General features: G+C 37.0%; 3 protein-coding genes across 4 annotated transcripts; 1 reads left to right on the forward strand and 2 right to left on the reverse strand.

The window, feature by feature from the left end:
• The first annotated feature begins 295 nt into the window (after positions 1–295).
• On the forward strand, positions 296–3,770 carry LOC111442755. Of its 2 annotated transcripts, XR_002710371.1 has the most exons (3): positions 296–1,011; positions 3,400–3,538; positions 3,666–3,770. XR_002710371.1 is itself a non-coding variant. In XM_023080266.1 (1 exon), exon 1 carries the CDS (start codon positions 408–410, stop codon positions 1,272–1,274), a length of 867 nt encoding a protein of 288 aa, XP_022936034.1. In that variant the 5' UTR covers positions 296–407; the 3' UTR covers positions 1,275–1,621. The 2 variants fall into 2 exon arrangements, 1 of the variants encoding a protein (XP_022936034.1); XM_023080266.1 differs by lacking the exons at positions 3,400–3,538; positions 3,666–3,770 and having other exon boundaries at positions 296–1,621.
• A 1,067-nt stretch (positions 3,771–4,837) lies between these two features.
• On the reverse strand, positions 4,838–6,660 carry LOC111442754 (fructose-bisphosphate aldolase, cytoplasmic isozyme 1-like). The gene is made up of 3 exons (XM_023080265.1): positions 6,258–6,660; positions 5,492–6,174; positions 4,838–5,417 (listed from the first exon to the last, which is right to left on the reverse strand). Exons 1-3 carry the CDS (start codon positions 6,283–6,285, stop codon positions 5,049–5,051), a joined length of 1,080 nt encoding a protein of 359 aa, XP_022936033.1. The 5' UTR covers positions 6,286–6,660; the 3' UTR covers positions 4,838–5,048.
• A 103-nt stretch (positions 6,661–6,763) lies between these two features.
• LOC111442753 (uridine kinase-like protein 3) lies at positions 6,764–14,479 on the reverse strand. The gene is made up of 16 exons (XM_023080264.1): positions 14,378–14,479; positions 14,198–14,285; positions 13,264–13,425; positions 12,696–12,787; positions 12,314–12,383; positions 11,730–11,848; positions 11,069–11,165; positions 10,129–10,208; positions 9,586–9,780; positions 9,361–9,444; positions 9,173–9,233; positions 8,041–8,101; positions 7,780–7,873; positions 7,599–7,671; positions 7,261–7,343; positions 6,764–7,167 (listed from the first exon to the last, which is right to left on the reverse strand). Exons 3-16 carry the CDS (start codon positions 13,409–13,411, stop codon positions 6,994–6,996), a joined length of 1,431 nt encoding a protein of 476 aa, XP_022936032.1. The 5' UTR covers positions 13,412–13,425; positions 14,198–14,285; positions 14,378–14,479; the 3' UTR covers positions 6,764–6,993.
• Positions 14,480–14,513: the final 34 nt, after the last annotated feature.

The raw sequence follows: 14,513 nt of genomic DNA on the forward strand, positions 1-14,513 counted from the left end.
AAAAAAAAAAAAAAAAAAAAAAAAAAAAAAAAAAAAAAAAAAAAAAAAAAAACTACACAATATAATCCTTAAGATTACATGGAATACATTAGATTAAATACATAAATGGCTCTCTTTTTGGAGTTTTGGTTAATGGAATTGCAATTCCAAAAGCTGAAGTTCTTCATTTCAAACAGAGACACCTATTTGGTTTCAACTTTATTTCACCTTTTAGGACACTCCCTTCTTCTTTTCCCAATATCAATAACACAGCTCATTGGACCCACCATCCTTTTTCAAAAGCTTCTTTAGCTCCCATTTTTGTTACTTGAATCACCACCTAAACAGTTCATATAAACAATTTGGTAAAGATATCACCTTTCATCTTCTTCCTTGATTCAGAGGATTCTTCATACAGCCTTGCTCAGATGCCTCCTCTACCTCCTCTTCGGCCGCCGCCATCTTTTATATCTCCATCGACAAGGTCGCCGCTGTCCAGAGCTGCCGCTCTACCAACAACTGTACTGTCCCCTGCCTCTGCTGCAGTCTCTCAAGCATCTGCTCAGAACCCTGCTGCTTCATCTTCAAGAGAGGCAGAGCTGGCTTCTTTGAAGCAAATAGTTGTGCAAAATCGAGCTATGAAACCGCATAGTCCACTGCTGAATTCAAATCATATTGATTCTAGTAAGTATAGTAAGCCACAGTTATTACAGCAAGCTCGGCCACGCCAAACGAATCCGATTATATGGTGTTTTGCATTCCTGTGTCTACTTTTTAGTCTTCTTCTCATCTTCCTTGGAATTGCCACTTTGATCATTTTCCTGGTTGTTAGACCAAGAAATCCTGTGTTTGACATACCAAATGCAAGCCTCAGCACCATCTACTTTGATGCACCTGAATATCTCAATGGAGACTTCACTCTTCTCGCAAACTTCACCAACCCGAACCAAAGAGTCGATGTGAGATATGAGAATGCAGACATAGAGCTCTTCTTTGGGGATCGACTCATAGCAACTCAAGCAATCCAGCCCTTCAGTCAAAGAAAAAAAGAAGTGAGGTTACAACCTGTTCATTTGATATCCAGTCTAGTTTTCTTGCCACAGAATTTCGGGTTGGTACTTCGACGACAGGTACAGAACAACAAGATTGTCTATAACATCAGAGGAACTTTCAAGGTCAAAGCTTCACTGGGTTTCGTCCATTACTCTTACTGGCTGCATAGCCGATGCGAGTTGGTGATGACTAGTCCACCAACTGGCGCTCTAGTTGCTCGGAGTTGCAGAACCAAGAGGTGAAGAAGCAGAAATATATATGTTGCACACCTTCTATGATATTTCTATATGCATTGTCCAAATCACAGTTATGGATATAAGTCTGGAAAGATCTGAAATATCAGTTGAACACCATTCATCTTGTTTGACATGGTTTACACCATTTTTAGGGTTGTGTGTGAGCTTTTTAGGTGATTCTTCTTTAACAACTAGCGCATAAGAGCCTTGGATCAACCAACATATAGACTACAGAAGCACAACTGATGAAGAAAAATCTTCAGTTTAACAACTCTGCCTGCTCTTGCTGTAATTTGGCAATATCAATTTGACATTTTAGTTCTTGATGAGTAATAACAACCTCATTTTTTTTCCCTTTTTTTCCCTGCTATTCTTGCGATCCCACATCAGTTGGGGAGGAGAACGAAACATTTTTTATAAGGGTGTGGAAACCACTCCCTAGCAGACGCGTTTTAAAAACATTGAGGGGAAGCTCGAAAGGAAAAGTCCAAATAGGACAATATCAGCTAGCGGTGGGCTTGGACAATTACAGCACTCATCATCAATGGCTAAGGGGAAATATGCGTGACTTGTGAGTATTAACCAAATATCCCTTGAGGATTTTCTGCCAATAACTTTTTTTTTCAAACTAACATTTTTGTATGTTTTCCTTTATATAACTATTGATTTCTAGGCCAGCTTAATGCTACAGAACACTGTCCAATCTACCACATTTTCTGCTGGGAATTTTATAAAGATATTATATAACCTATGGCTACCATTGAATCCAAACCTTACAAGGATCTAGATTTACCGCTTGTTATTTGGTACCTTGACTGATAATCCAACTCCACTATACCATTTGTTATCAATTAATCCAATCAAAGTTCCCATCATTAAGCAAGTCCACTAATGAATGTTTCAAAAAGAAAACCATGCATGAAATACAAAGTTTAGATAATTCTTTACTGGAAGGGTTTGAAATTAGAGCGAATATAACATCCTGATCATTCTACCTTCAAACTGTGAGTGCATCAGTACCAAAGGGGAAGATCAACTATAGTTGATTTAAAAACAAGCTGACCATCTTGAGTATCTCTGGAAGTTATTGACCTGTTCATGGAAATCAAGTACCTCATTTGGGAATAACCAGCAAAATACATACTCCTAGTGATTGAGCCTTGGTGGGAAAAATTGACTCCCTCACTCTCGAAAACAACCGCTGGATGGAGAGTGCATGACGAGATAGCTCAATCTTAAAATCAAAGACATTTTCCATGAGAAAGGGAAGGAAAAATAAGAAACGCCATCTCAACTCTAGGCTTGTAGAGAACTTGAAACATAAAAAGAAAATACCGTGCCCTAAAACCTAGTAAAATCTAAACCGAAGGCGATTCACATGACAAGAAAATAAAGAGAACACTGAGAATTCCTATTGAAACATCAACTGATCTTCTTGATGAATTCTTTTTAAACAAGGCACAATATGAAGCCTGAAGTGGCTGAGAAAGCAAAGATTGGAAGATAATTCCTGAAGTTGAGATTTCAAATTGTGTTTTCATGTCTGATTCTAGTTGTTTGATGGGATAATAATTCATTCTGACATTGTTCAGAATGGAACTGAATGAAATCAGATTTTTTCCTCCATTTTTATACTTCTTATCCATCAATTTAATCAAAATCAGTCCCCTGTCCCCAACCAGTTCAACTACACAGAGAAGAAACCCCAAATTCAATGGCTAGAAGGTCCCTGAGCTTTAGATTTTGCCATAATTCGGTAAAAGAATGCATAAGATACTTACCCAAGTTCCAATGAAGAACAAGTACATTCGAGCTTGGAGGCAGTAAGAACAAAGGCCAACTTAGATCTCAGGACATTTTAGCAGAATTTGTTAATCAAAACCCACACGATAGAGAAATACATTATATCTGTTCTCTACCTATGAAATGAATGAATCACAAATTCCATTGGAAAATGATGAGTTTTGTTCTCTTTCTGTTTTCTACCTATGAAAAGATTGTTTACAGATCCATTGACACCATAACTTCAACATCTAAGCCTAACATTATGAAGATTATAGCATAAATACTCCACAGAAATCACAGAAAAATTGAAGGAAAAACTCTTTCAAGTGAGTTGTGATGACGAACCTTTCTCCATTGGCTTCAGAGTTCATCAGGTGTCTTTGCTGAAATGGCTAGGACGTCCAGTACACTCTGGAAATCTTCTTGCAACAGATTATCAACGAGCCTATGCCTTCTAACTCCTTCGACACAGCCTTCAAATTAAAGTGAGTTTCTCCTTAATTCTCTTCCCTCTACTTCCTCGTACATCAGAACTGCGATTTCCTTTATCTTCCGACTTCGAGTCTTCAACGGATTTCTCAGTATTAGATTCTGATTTTACTTTCTCGACAGAATCAACTGTTTGTGACGATGAAACCGCACTGCCATTGCCTTTTTCGGATTCCACAAGCAACCCAAGCGCCTTCTTCTACATCAACTTCAACAGATTCAAAGAACCATTATTTCTAGAAGGCGTTAAGCTCTGTTGAAGGCCAAGAACAACAACAAAATCAGGAGAAACCCTAAGAACCTCCTCGACAGATCGATTTGAAAGGCGTTGAAGGTTGAGCAGAGCAGAAAGTCCAGAATTATGGGCGAATCCAAATTAGGTGAAAGATAATTTGAGATGAAAATTTGAAAACGTAGAATTTTGTGTAATAGATTTTTATTGAGCTGATTTTCAAAGATTTTTTAGTAGATTTTTTTTAATTTTTAATAGGTCTATTTAAAACGTAGAATTTTGGTGAAAAAAAAAGTTAACCTCATAGATATTATACTCTTCCGAGCTTCCCTTCCGTTCCCCTATCCAACCAAGGTGTCCATTTCCCTCTCCAACTAAGGTGTGATCCCTTCCACGTTTCAATACAGGGAGAGGTCGTTCCCTTATCCAACCAAGGTGTCCATTCCCCTCTCCAACTAAGGTGTGATCCCTTCCACGTTTCAATACAGGGAGAGGTCGTTCTCCTCTCCAACCAAGGTGTGATCCCTTCCACGTTTTAATACAGGGAGAGGTAGTTCCCCTCTCCAACCAAGGTGTGATCCCTTCCACGTTTTAATACAGGGAGAGGTAGTTCCCCTCTCCAACCAAGGTGTGATCCCTTCCACGTTTTAATACGGGGAGAAGTTTCTACACTCTTTTAAGGAATGCTTTGTTCCCCTTTCCAACCAAGATGTGATCTCACAATCCACCGACCCCGCCTAGCTTCCCTTCCAAGTTTTAAAAGAGAGAGAGGTTTCAGTGTCCGACTAGAGTGGATTCTACTTGGTCCTTGGTAGAGACAAAACGAATTTACATCTCAAGTTCGATTTGTCCTCGGTACATTGCAACAGGTGCAAAGATTTTAGAATCACTGTCGTCAAGTCACTATCCTCTTCCTCTCCAACATCACTGTTATCTTCCTCCTTTGTAAGATCATGGATAGAGTTAACATGGTCAGGTACGACTAGTTCATTGTATTCTATGCATTTTGTTGTTCATCCACGTATTTTTCCTATTTGTGCTCATATTTTAATCAAACTCAAACTTCTTGAAACCGTCATGGTCGTTATTGCCACCTTCAAACTTGAAACAACATTGTTGCTTCGATCTTTTCCTCAATACTCATGCAAGTATGTGAGTATCGAGTTTAACAAAAAGTCATAGTGCAAATTATTATATGGGAGAAAAAGCACACTATGAACATAAACATTAGGCACATACACGGTCTTGTCTCAATAATGATGAATAAGTTAACTTTAGTATTTGTAACCAGCTTCGTAGAGGCTTTGGGAGGCCAACCCGCCACCGCCGCCACTCCCGCCGCCGTACTTGCCGAGAGTGGCCTCCGAGTTGGCCTTACACCTCTCCAAGAAGGCTGCTTGAGCTTTCGCAACGTTTTCCGTCTTCCCACTCCATATCTTGAGCGTACTTTGCTGTAATGCTCTCCCAAATGAGAAGGAAAGAGTCCATGGCTTCAACACTTCCTGTTTGTTTATGGCATTGAGGTTAAGTGTGGCTTCTTCTTCACTTTGTCCTCCGGACAGGAAGACTATTCCAGGCACGGCGGCTGGGACCGTCCGGCGAAGTGCAGCCACCGTGTACTCGGCGATCACCTCCGGAGCTACCTGTCATCACATAACATCATTTTAATCCGACAGTGAAAACAAGGAAATGAACAAGGTAGAGAATTATCACACACCTTTGGGCTACCAACGCCAGGGGTGACCATGTTGGGCTTGAGGAGGGTTCCTTCAAGAAGCACATGGTGGTCGCTCAACGCCTTGTAAACCGCAGCCAGCACAATCTCGGTAGCAGCAGCACATTTGTTGATATCATGTGGGCCATCAGTGAGGATTTCAGGCTCCACAATGGGTACCAACCCATTCTCCTGACAGATAATGGCATAGCGAGCCAAGCCCTGAGCGTTCTGTTGGATAGACAACTCAGAGGGTTCAGAACCGCCAATCTTAAGAACAGCACGCCATTTGGCAAAGCGAGCACCGGCCTTGTAAAACTGTTGGCAGCGAGCACCAAGAGAGTCAAACCCTTGTGTTGTGGTCTCGCCATTGGTGCCAGCCAACTCCACAGTGCCCTTATCCACTTTGATGCCTGGAATCACATTGTTCTCTTGAAGCACTTCCACGAACGGCTTCCCATCTGATGTCGTTTGGTAAAGGGTCTCTTCGAAGAGGATTACACCTGAGAGATAAGAGAGAGCATCGGGAGAGGTAAAGAGAAGCTCACGAAGGGCTTGGCGGTTGGACTCCACGTTCTCAACGCTTATGCTAGCCAGCCGCTTGCCAATTGTGCCGGTGCTCTCATCAGCTGCTAATATGCCCTTCCCTGGGGTCGCAATGAACTTGGCATTCTTAATCAGCTCATCTGTACAAAGAGAAAATTGCACCATTTTCAGAACACATCACAACACAAACTGTTATTGGTTAGAGAAAGAGAAAGGGGCGTACCTGCATACTTTCCAACAAAGGCAGACATGGTTAGAGATGGGAAGGTGAAGGGCGAAAGAGCAAAAGCAGAAGACTGTAACTATATAGATAAGCTTGGTCATGGAATAGCCTGACAGAATTGGAGCCCATGCAAATGCAAGGACACGTGTCACATAGTTAGCCTAAAGGGGGTTATCGAGGTTGGATAAAGGAATGAGTGGTGGCTTTCTAAGCCAAGTGGCAACTCATTCCCTCAATTATCCATCCCGCGATGTACATGAACACAACTCAAACTCCTGTTATTCAAAATCTAAATGCTTCTAACAATCATTCTAAAATTTCTCTCGTACATTTAACGGTATAAAACAATGTAGCTATCAGCTACGTTGCTCCGACCTCGAGAACGATTCAAAGATTAGAGTATAGAGCTAAACAGAAATCAGGCATATTCAGAATCTGTCTGAATAGAGTTAAGCAAGGCATGCATAGGCAAATCAAAAGTGAACTACACAGCCAATGAATAAGAATAGTAATAATAATCAATATTAATCATAATAGTAATAATAATAATATGGGGCGTGGCGTTTGTATCCATATAAGGCACTTATGAGTCATAATTTCTTTCTAAAGACCTCGTGAAACGCATCCTATAATCTAAGCACATTATTTTGAGGCAAGAAGATCTCTCTCTCTCCACAACCCACGACTGGTTATGATTTTTGTGTTCGTGGGGGTGTTTTATTACTTGAAAGAGCAACTACTGTGGAGAGGCCCGCACTTGTTCATCATCGTCGGTTCCAAAATACCGGTCCCCAAACTCACCCATACCAGGCACCACACGGGAATCTTCATTCAGGCCAATCTCAATTTCAGATGTCACAATCTTTATTCTTGGAAAGCGTTTACACACCACATGTACGCCTTGAGGTGCCTAAGGTGAGGAAGAAAGTGATATTTCCATAAGAAAATAGAGAAAACAGGCTCTTCGGTAGAAATGAATTTCACTAACACTTCGTAAACTTACTGATATGAGATTGAGAAATATAATATTAGGCTCTGGAACACCCTTACTTATGAGCAAAGAAATAGCTTGCACCGCCGAGTTTCCTGAAGAAATGTCAAGATTATCAGACCTACGCACGCGCTAGATAATTAAGTATAATTAATTGTGATTAACTACGTAGAAAATTGTCAAATTTTTGTTCATACCCCTCACAACCGGCTTATTTCATGCCACTGATCACATGAGAGTAATCAATGGCCATGACAATGCTTAAAAATTAGAAATTAAAGAGAGCAGAAGCAGGAAAAATAAATTGTAAAACTTATAAGAGAATGAGCTAATATCACAGAACGGCTAACCTGTGCCCAGGATGGGATCCAAAAGTAATACATGCCTATTGGAGATATCTGAGGGTAATTTTTCATAAATTAACTGCACGAAGCGTACAACACCAGAACCATGTCAGTCATGTATGGAAATTGCGTACTTATATTATTTCTTAGGAACGAAACCAAAGACGACAGGAGAACAAGAACATACATGTTGGCCATTGTCACCTTCCCTATGAATGAGAATCTTTCCAATTTTTATGCCTTTACAACATGCCCGAAGAGCATTTTCCATACTCTCACCACTGAAACCAGTGTAAAATACTTGACAATGTTATAAGAATCAAGATAAAAACAGAATATCTATAGAAATAAAAGATACCCTCTTGGAGGAATGAAACAAACATTATGGTAATAAAGTAATAGAAGAAAAATGCCAAAGCTGAAAAAAGAATTTGGATGTACGTCTAACCTCCTGATGACAGAGACACCACATAACCTCTTGCAGAAATCAACGCCACTATACACAGATCCTGTGTATACACCAAAAACTTTCAGGTTGTAACAACAATTAATTTATTCCACAACGTATAATTAAGTGTATAACATCATATCTCAACAAGAGAACAAATCCAAATGAGAACAATTGAGTTACGAAGCATGCTGCATCATCATTGAGCTCAATGCATATCTTGACGAGAGAATCACTACTAAGGGATGGCTAATTGAAAGTTAATCTATTATGATTTCTGGGTCAAGCAAGCAAAGACTTATTTATATGGACGGATGAGTTGTCAAATTCTTGTAACATAATATAATTTGTTGGTTCCAACCCAAATGCCAACGTTCATGCAGAGAAGAAAAACATGACAGTGTACACCTAGAACCTTAAGAATGAAGCTTTAGAAATAAATTTTTTTTAATTACAAGTTTAGTCCAAACTCTTACATTTGTGTCTATTTGGTCTCTAAATTTTTTGTTTTGTGTCAATAAGGGCCTGAACTTTGAAAAGTACTATTCTAACATATTTTTTAATTCTCGTACCTACAGCCTACTAGACTTGAAATTGAAATTTGAGGATCACTGACACAAAATTCAACTTTATATCAAATAGTTTAAATTATCAATTAATATTTTAAAGAAATTGAATACATTAAAGTCCATTAGATACAAAATTGAAAGTTTAAGAACCTATAAGACAAAATTAAAATTTAGGGACTTATTCGTCCCAAAGTTAAAAGTTTGAAGACCTATTGACACTTCTAAAAGTTTAGGGACTAAATAAACACAAACAAACTTGATAGTTCAACTAAATATATAATTTAATGTTTTTTTTTTTACTAAAAAGAACTTTTTTTTTTTCATTGAACAAAAATGTCTTTGGTAACTACAGCATAGATGCCAGAGAGCATAATGTAAATCATTCAGATTTGATTATTTAAAAAATAATAAAAAGGCATTTAAATTTGGAAAAAAAAAATAAAAAGGCATACAGTAGTAACTAATTGCATAGATTGACATCCTTAAAACAGATTAATAAATGGACATTTAATACCAGAAGCCTTAATGACATAAATACATTGATAAAAAGATAACTGGCTTACCAGTTGGAGTGGTCACCTGCTTTTCTGTAAATGGTAAATGTCCCAGACCATGTTCAACAACCTAAATCATGGGTCAGGAAGTCATGCTTATGACAGGGAATAAAAACCAAACAGAAACTTATAGGATAATTTCTATAAGCAAAGTTGACCACTGATAGAATAAAGGTTTCTGTAGGCACAGAAGTTACCAGACGAATCAATCGGTCAGCATAAAACACAAAATCATGCTTTGTAGTTTTAGCATCTCGAATTAATGTATGCATGCCTCGTATCTGGAAGAAACAATAAAATGCAGCAGTATTAATCCCCAACAAAAGAAAAATACAAAATGCAAAATAATAATAATAATAATAATAAATTACATTTAGCATTCTTTAAGCTAGTAGCAAAACACACAATAGACGGTCACATACCTGAAATGTTGACTGGATGACGTATAAATTAGGGTATATTTTACAAAGATCATGCTGACCAAGCTTTGTGCGAATATGTTGTACGATCAAGTCGATGGCAACATGATTATCACCCCCTCTGGGGATGATGATATCAGCATACTTCTTTGTAGGAAGTATGAAGTCATCAAAAGCAGGCTTTACAAATTTTGAATACTGCATCAACAGGACAGAAGAAACATTATTATAAAAATAAAAATAATAAAATTATTAAAAGAAAAAAAGTGTAACTTAGAAACGACTGAAAATTTAAAAAACATTCATTCTGATGTCACATTACAGTGAAAGTCAAACGGGTGGGAAAAAAAATGTAATTGGCCCATTGGGATCAATACAAGATCGTAGATTAACTTCCGCATTTGTTATTAGCATATACAGGAAAATCTAGTGAGTAAAAATTGAGAGAACCATTATCCCTGAAAGAAGCACTCCAATTACAAATAAAAAATAATACAGCATGTACTATTAACCTTCTGTGAATATTAGATGGCACAAACTACTAACCTGATCAAGTACTGTAGCTATGTCTCTAGCCTTCTCCGCTGTATCACGCCTTATCCTTCTCGCCAAACGAACATCAGCATCTGCACTGAAAAGTATAAAATGTGAAGCAATTATTCAACACAGTAGGTTCAATATTTCCCCAAATTTTGGATGGGCCATTGAAAAATGTCTGGTTTATGATAGAACAAAGGGTTATCAGGATAAATGAAAGGAAACTGGAGCCTGTGAAAAGTATGTTTGGTTGCAGAATTTTTTAACTAACTAATAACATGAAGATTTTATTGACACAGTTCTTTGAAAAAATTTAGACAAAATTAAGAAAGTTAAATAATAAGATTAACTCACTTTCTCTCCCACCGATTTAGCTAGAACTATTTAGTTTACTTTAAAAATATATCCACAAATATTATAATATATTATTTTAAGTTACTTTATTAAATCAGACTCGTTTAAATAAAGAAATAGGAATATAATAATTTATAGAGCAAGAAAATAAATTTTGAAAACAGAACAAAATTTATATATTTTCCATTTGTTCTCTGGAATTGAATCCAAAAACTGTTTCCACAATTTTCATAAACCTTTCCAATGCATGATCTTTGTAATGGTAGTAATCAAAGTACCTGAAAAAAATATAAAACATTTCTTAAACTACAAACTAAGTGAAGCCTTATTGTCTCAATGTTAATGAGAACGTTGATACTTTTATCTCAGCCACCATCTCCACCCAAATACATGCATAGTCCACAAAGAAAATACTTCATTACAGACCTGATAGTCTCTAGAGCTAATAATTTTATCTAGAATGGTGGGAAACAACATTTACAAGTAGAGACAAAGCCATAGGACCTTTATGACCTAATCTCAGATCCAAAAAGTCTCAAAAGCTAATAGAAAAATGGAAACAGCACATTCGAAAGTAAGGACAGAGCATAGAGACCTGTATCAACAAAGATCTTCATATTCATCAGTTCTCGAACGCGAGGGTCATGGAAAACAAGAATTCCTTCCAAAATGATTACATCCGAAGGGTTAACCTGCAAATGAGAATTAGACAGTAACTGTGTCTGTAGAACAAAAATATTAAAAAGGAAATGCGTGATGCCATGACATATATGCTGGTTTTATTTGTGAGTGTCATATAAGATATTGACTAGACAACACAAGCAAGGCGAATAAGAAAATCATCCATAATATCAAACACCTCCCCCATTATAATTCAAATAGCAACACCTATGCTTTCACCTTCCAATAATAATAATTAATTAAAGCTTACATAAAAATTACCAATGTTTTAAAGGTATATATGAGTCTATCAAGCATTCATCAATTTATAATTTTTACCTATTGTATAGGTCTCTTTTCTACAAACTTTCATGTCTCCCAGATCACAATCAATTCTCAAAACCCACAGAGTAGAAGAGAAGAATCAAATTCATTGTACAGGCATGTCTTAGTGCCCTAAAGATATATGACGGCACCTTGAGAATCTATTTTCATGATAGTAATGCGAAATCAGAAAAAAAAATCTAGAAGCCAAAAAAGCATAAATAACATTTCAATTGCAGCGAAAGAATGGCAGTTATGTCTAATTTCCATACCCTTCTTGGTGGAAACACATTATTATTATAACTCTTGAAGTCATATTTTGGAATATCTACAGGCTCCCCATGCCTCAGTTTTTCCATTGAGCTTAGAAGTTCCTCTGTATCAAATGCATCTGATAACAAGAAATTTTACATCAGAAAGGAGCGTTTCATCAGTTTTTCACACCCCAATCCAGAACACAGCTACTGTATTTACCAAACTCATGCAGTACATATAACCTGATCATTAGAAAGTCCTTCAGACCATTATTAAGAGTACAACTTGGAAAACATTAGCATTCAAGCTTTTCAAAGGGTAAAAACTAGAAGCATCTCTAAATATTGCATAAAGGATATGAGTATCAACTGTAACAACTGTAAAACTAATGCAACCAGAATGTTCAAATTTTTAAACGAACAAGAATACATGGCAGATGAGTTAAGTAAAATAGATGACAGGAATACATGGAAGATGCAAAAATTTTAAACGAACAATTTGTAACTTCCAATGAAGAATATGCCATCAAGAGCATATTAGCATCAAGCCCGAGGAATTATTCAATTATTCTAAGGTAATGGAAACATTAAATTAAACTTACCGGGATGGTCAAAGTTGTATTCGTGTACTTGTGTAAGTTCCTCGGAAGATAAATTATGATAAAAAGAATCCTATAAGACAAACATATAATAACAATATCAGTGCCAGAAGCTCATCAGATTTAAATCCTCACTTGTGATTGCCCTCCATGCTCCATAGAGCCAAGTGGCAAAAGGTGGTATAAATTAAGTAGAAAAAATAAATAAATAAATAAGGTGTCAATATATATAGGAGGGTGGTTAGAATTAAGATTAATTCCAAGCAGCTGATGTTCTCAAATTCTCCTTTTTCGCAGCTCAGATTTTCAAGTTAAAGGTAATTAATCTAACACATTACTTCTGATGTTCACCACCAGTATATGAAATTTCCATCGGGAAAATTACCTGGTTTACAAGAACAACTCGCTGGTCATGAAGTTGATGAATGATCATATCACAAACTGTAGTCTTTCCAGAGGCCGCACCACCAGCAACCCCTTCAAGAGAAAGAAGATTTGTAAGCTATACACATTGAAGATCAAAGAAACCCATTAATTTGAGTATGCTGGGAGAACTCAAAGTTACAGAGTACATTAAGAATGTCATAAAGATGATGCTAAAGTAGAATATAACAAAATAGATGAGTGAAACCCTTGTTCAAAAATAACAGATTGCCACGCCCACCAACAACATAAAAAAACAAATTAAAGATGACATAATTGATTATAGCTGGACCCTTGACGTCATTTTGAGTTTTCTCAATCAGTTAAAAAGGGGGAAAGATGAAAGAAAAAAGGGAATGAACGTCAGTTACTGTTACCTACCAAACAAATTACAATATCACGCATCATTACAGTTACCAGCTAAAAATTTAGGACACACGTCACTTTCTTCGGAAATAAACGTCAGTTTCAAGCATCTTTCATATATCCAAGACAAAGATATCAAGCATGTAGAGCATGAAAATACTTGCCAATGACAAAAGGTTGTTTATGAAAATTTTCAGTTTCTGACATCAATCTCCTTGTATGTCCATTTTGTTGCTTTCTATCAATAAGACGTCCAGAAAAGTGCACGCCAGAGGATGCCTCTATTAAATCAGCAACTGAAGCAGAGCCCATGCCCAGAATCTTAACTATAATAGAGAGAAACTAGCAGTGAGTATTATTCATTTAAGGAGGAAAACCATTTATAATATTTTCAACTGCACAAGTCATTCATAACTCATTTACTCTACACCCAGCGAAATAACAACAAACAAACAAAAAATTCTCCTCTCTACAAGACATATAGACCTACTAGTTCAAGGACTAATAATACAACAAATCAATCATAGAATAATTGGCCTCAAAAGATCTATAAACCACAACAATTATGTTAACCCCATTATGTCATAGTAGTTGAAGCGCTTAAATTCCCTGTCCACACCATCCTGAATAACCGGGTTTCATTTAATATCGCTTTCCAATAAGAACCATCAAATTTGATCACAGATGCTTTAATTTTAACTGCTCGAGTAGATTTAGAATGTCCTGCAACCCAGCAAACTACTTAACTCTCTACCATATGATTTTTTTCCGAATTCTAACTAAGCACAACACCTCAAAATAATAGAATCTCATTCACATAATTAAGGTAATCAAACCACAATCATATTTATCATCCTTACAGCAGAAGAACTAGAGTCCCAACCAAACACGCCTAAAAAACACTCAGTTTTGTAGACACAGAAATCGAGAGAATTAAACAATCAGAAAACCGAATCCGCGTACGACAAGCATCAACAATAATCTACATTAATCTACAAAAAAAAAAAACGAACGAATCAAAATCATAAACAACGCTACATGATTGATTTTTTTAAAAAATCCAAACAATCAAAGAAGCTTCAAAGTTGTCTCACATACTAGTACGACTATACGCTGCAGATCCAATCCAAATCCCGCGGCGATCAGCGAGCGAATGCAAATCTTTTTGAAAAATTATTGTTTATTACTGTCGTGATTAAAGAAACACAAACTGAGATTATTCTAAGATTCAGTCAAATTGATTGCAAAGAAATCAAATGCAGTTCGCTCCGAACGCACCTGCCGAAGTCGAGCCGGAAATTGGTTTAGAGAGAGAAAAATGAAGGTATTTTTTTCATTCCTGATACAGACGGGTGAGTGGTGGCTATAGATATATATGGGAGCCGGAGACGGAGGGGGGGGGGGGAGCCCTTGT

The sequence above is a fragment of the Cucurbita moschata genome, unplaced genomic scaffold, assembly GCF_002738365.1.
Source record: "Cucurbita moschata cultivar Rifu unplaced genomic scaffold, Cmos_1.0 Cmo_Scf00005, whole genome shotgun sequence".
Taxonomy (NCBI): Eukaryota; Viridiplantae; Streptophyta; class Magnoliopsida; order Cucurbitales; family Cucurbitaceae; genus Cucurbita; species Cucurbita moschata.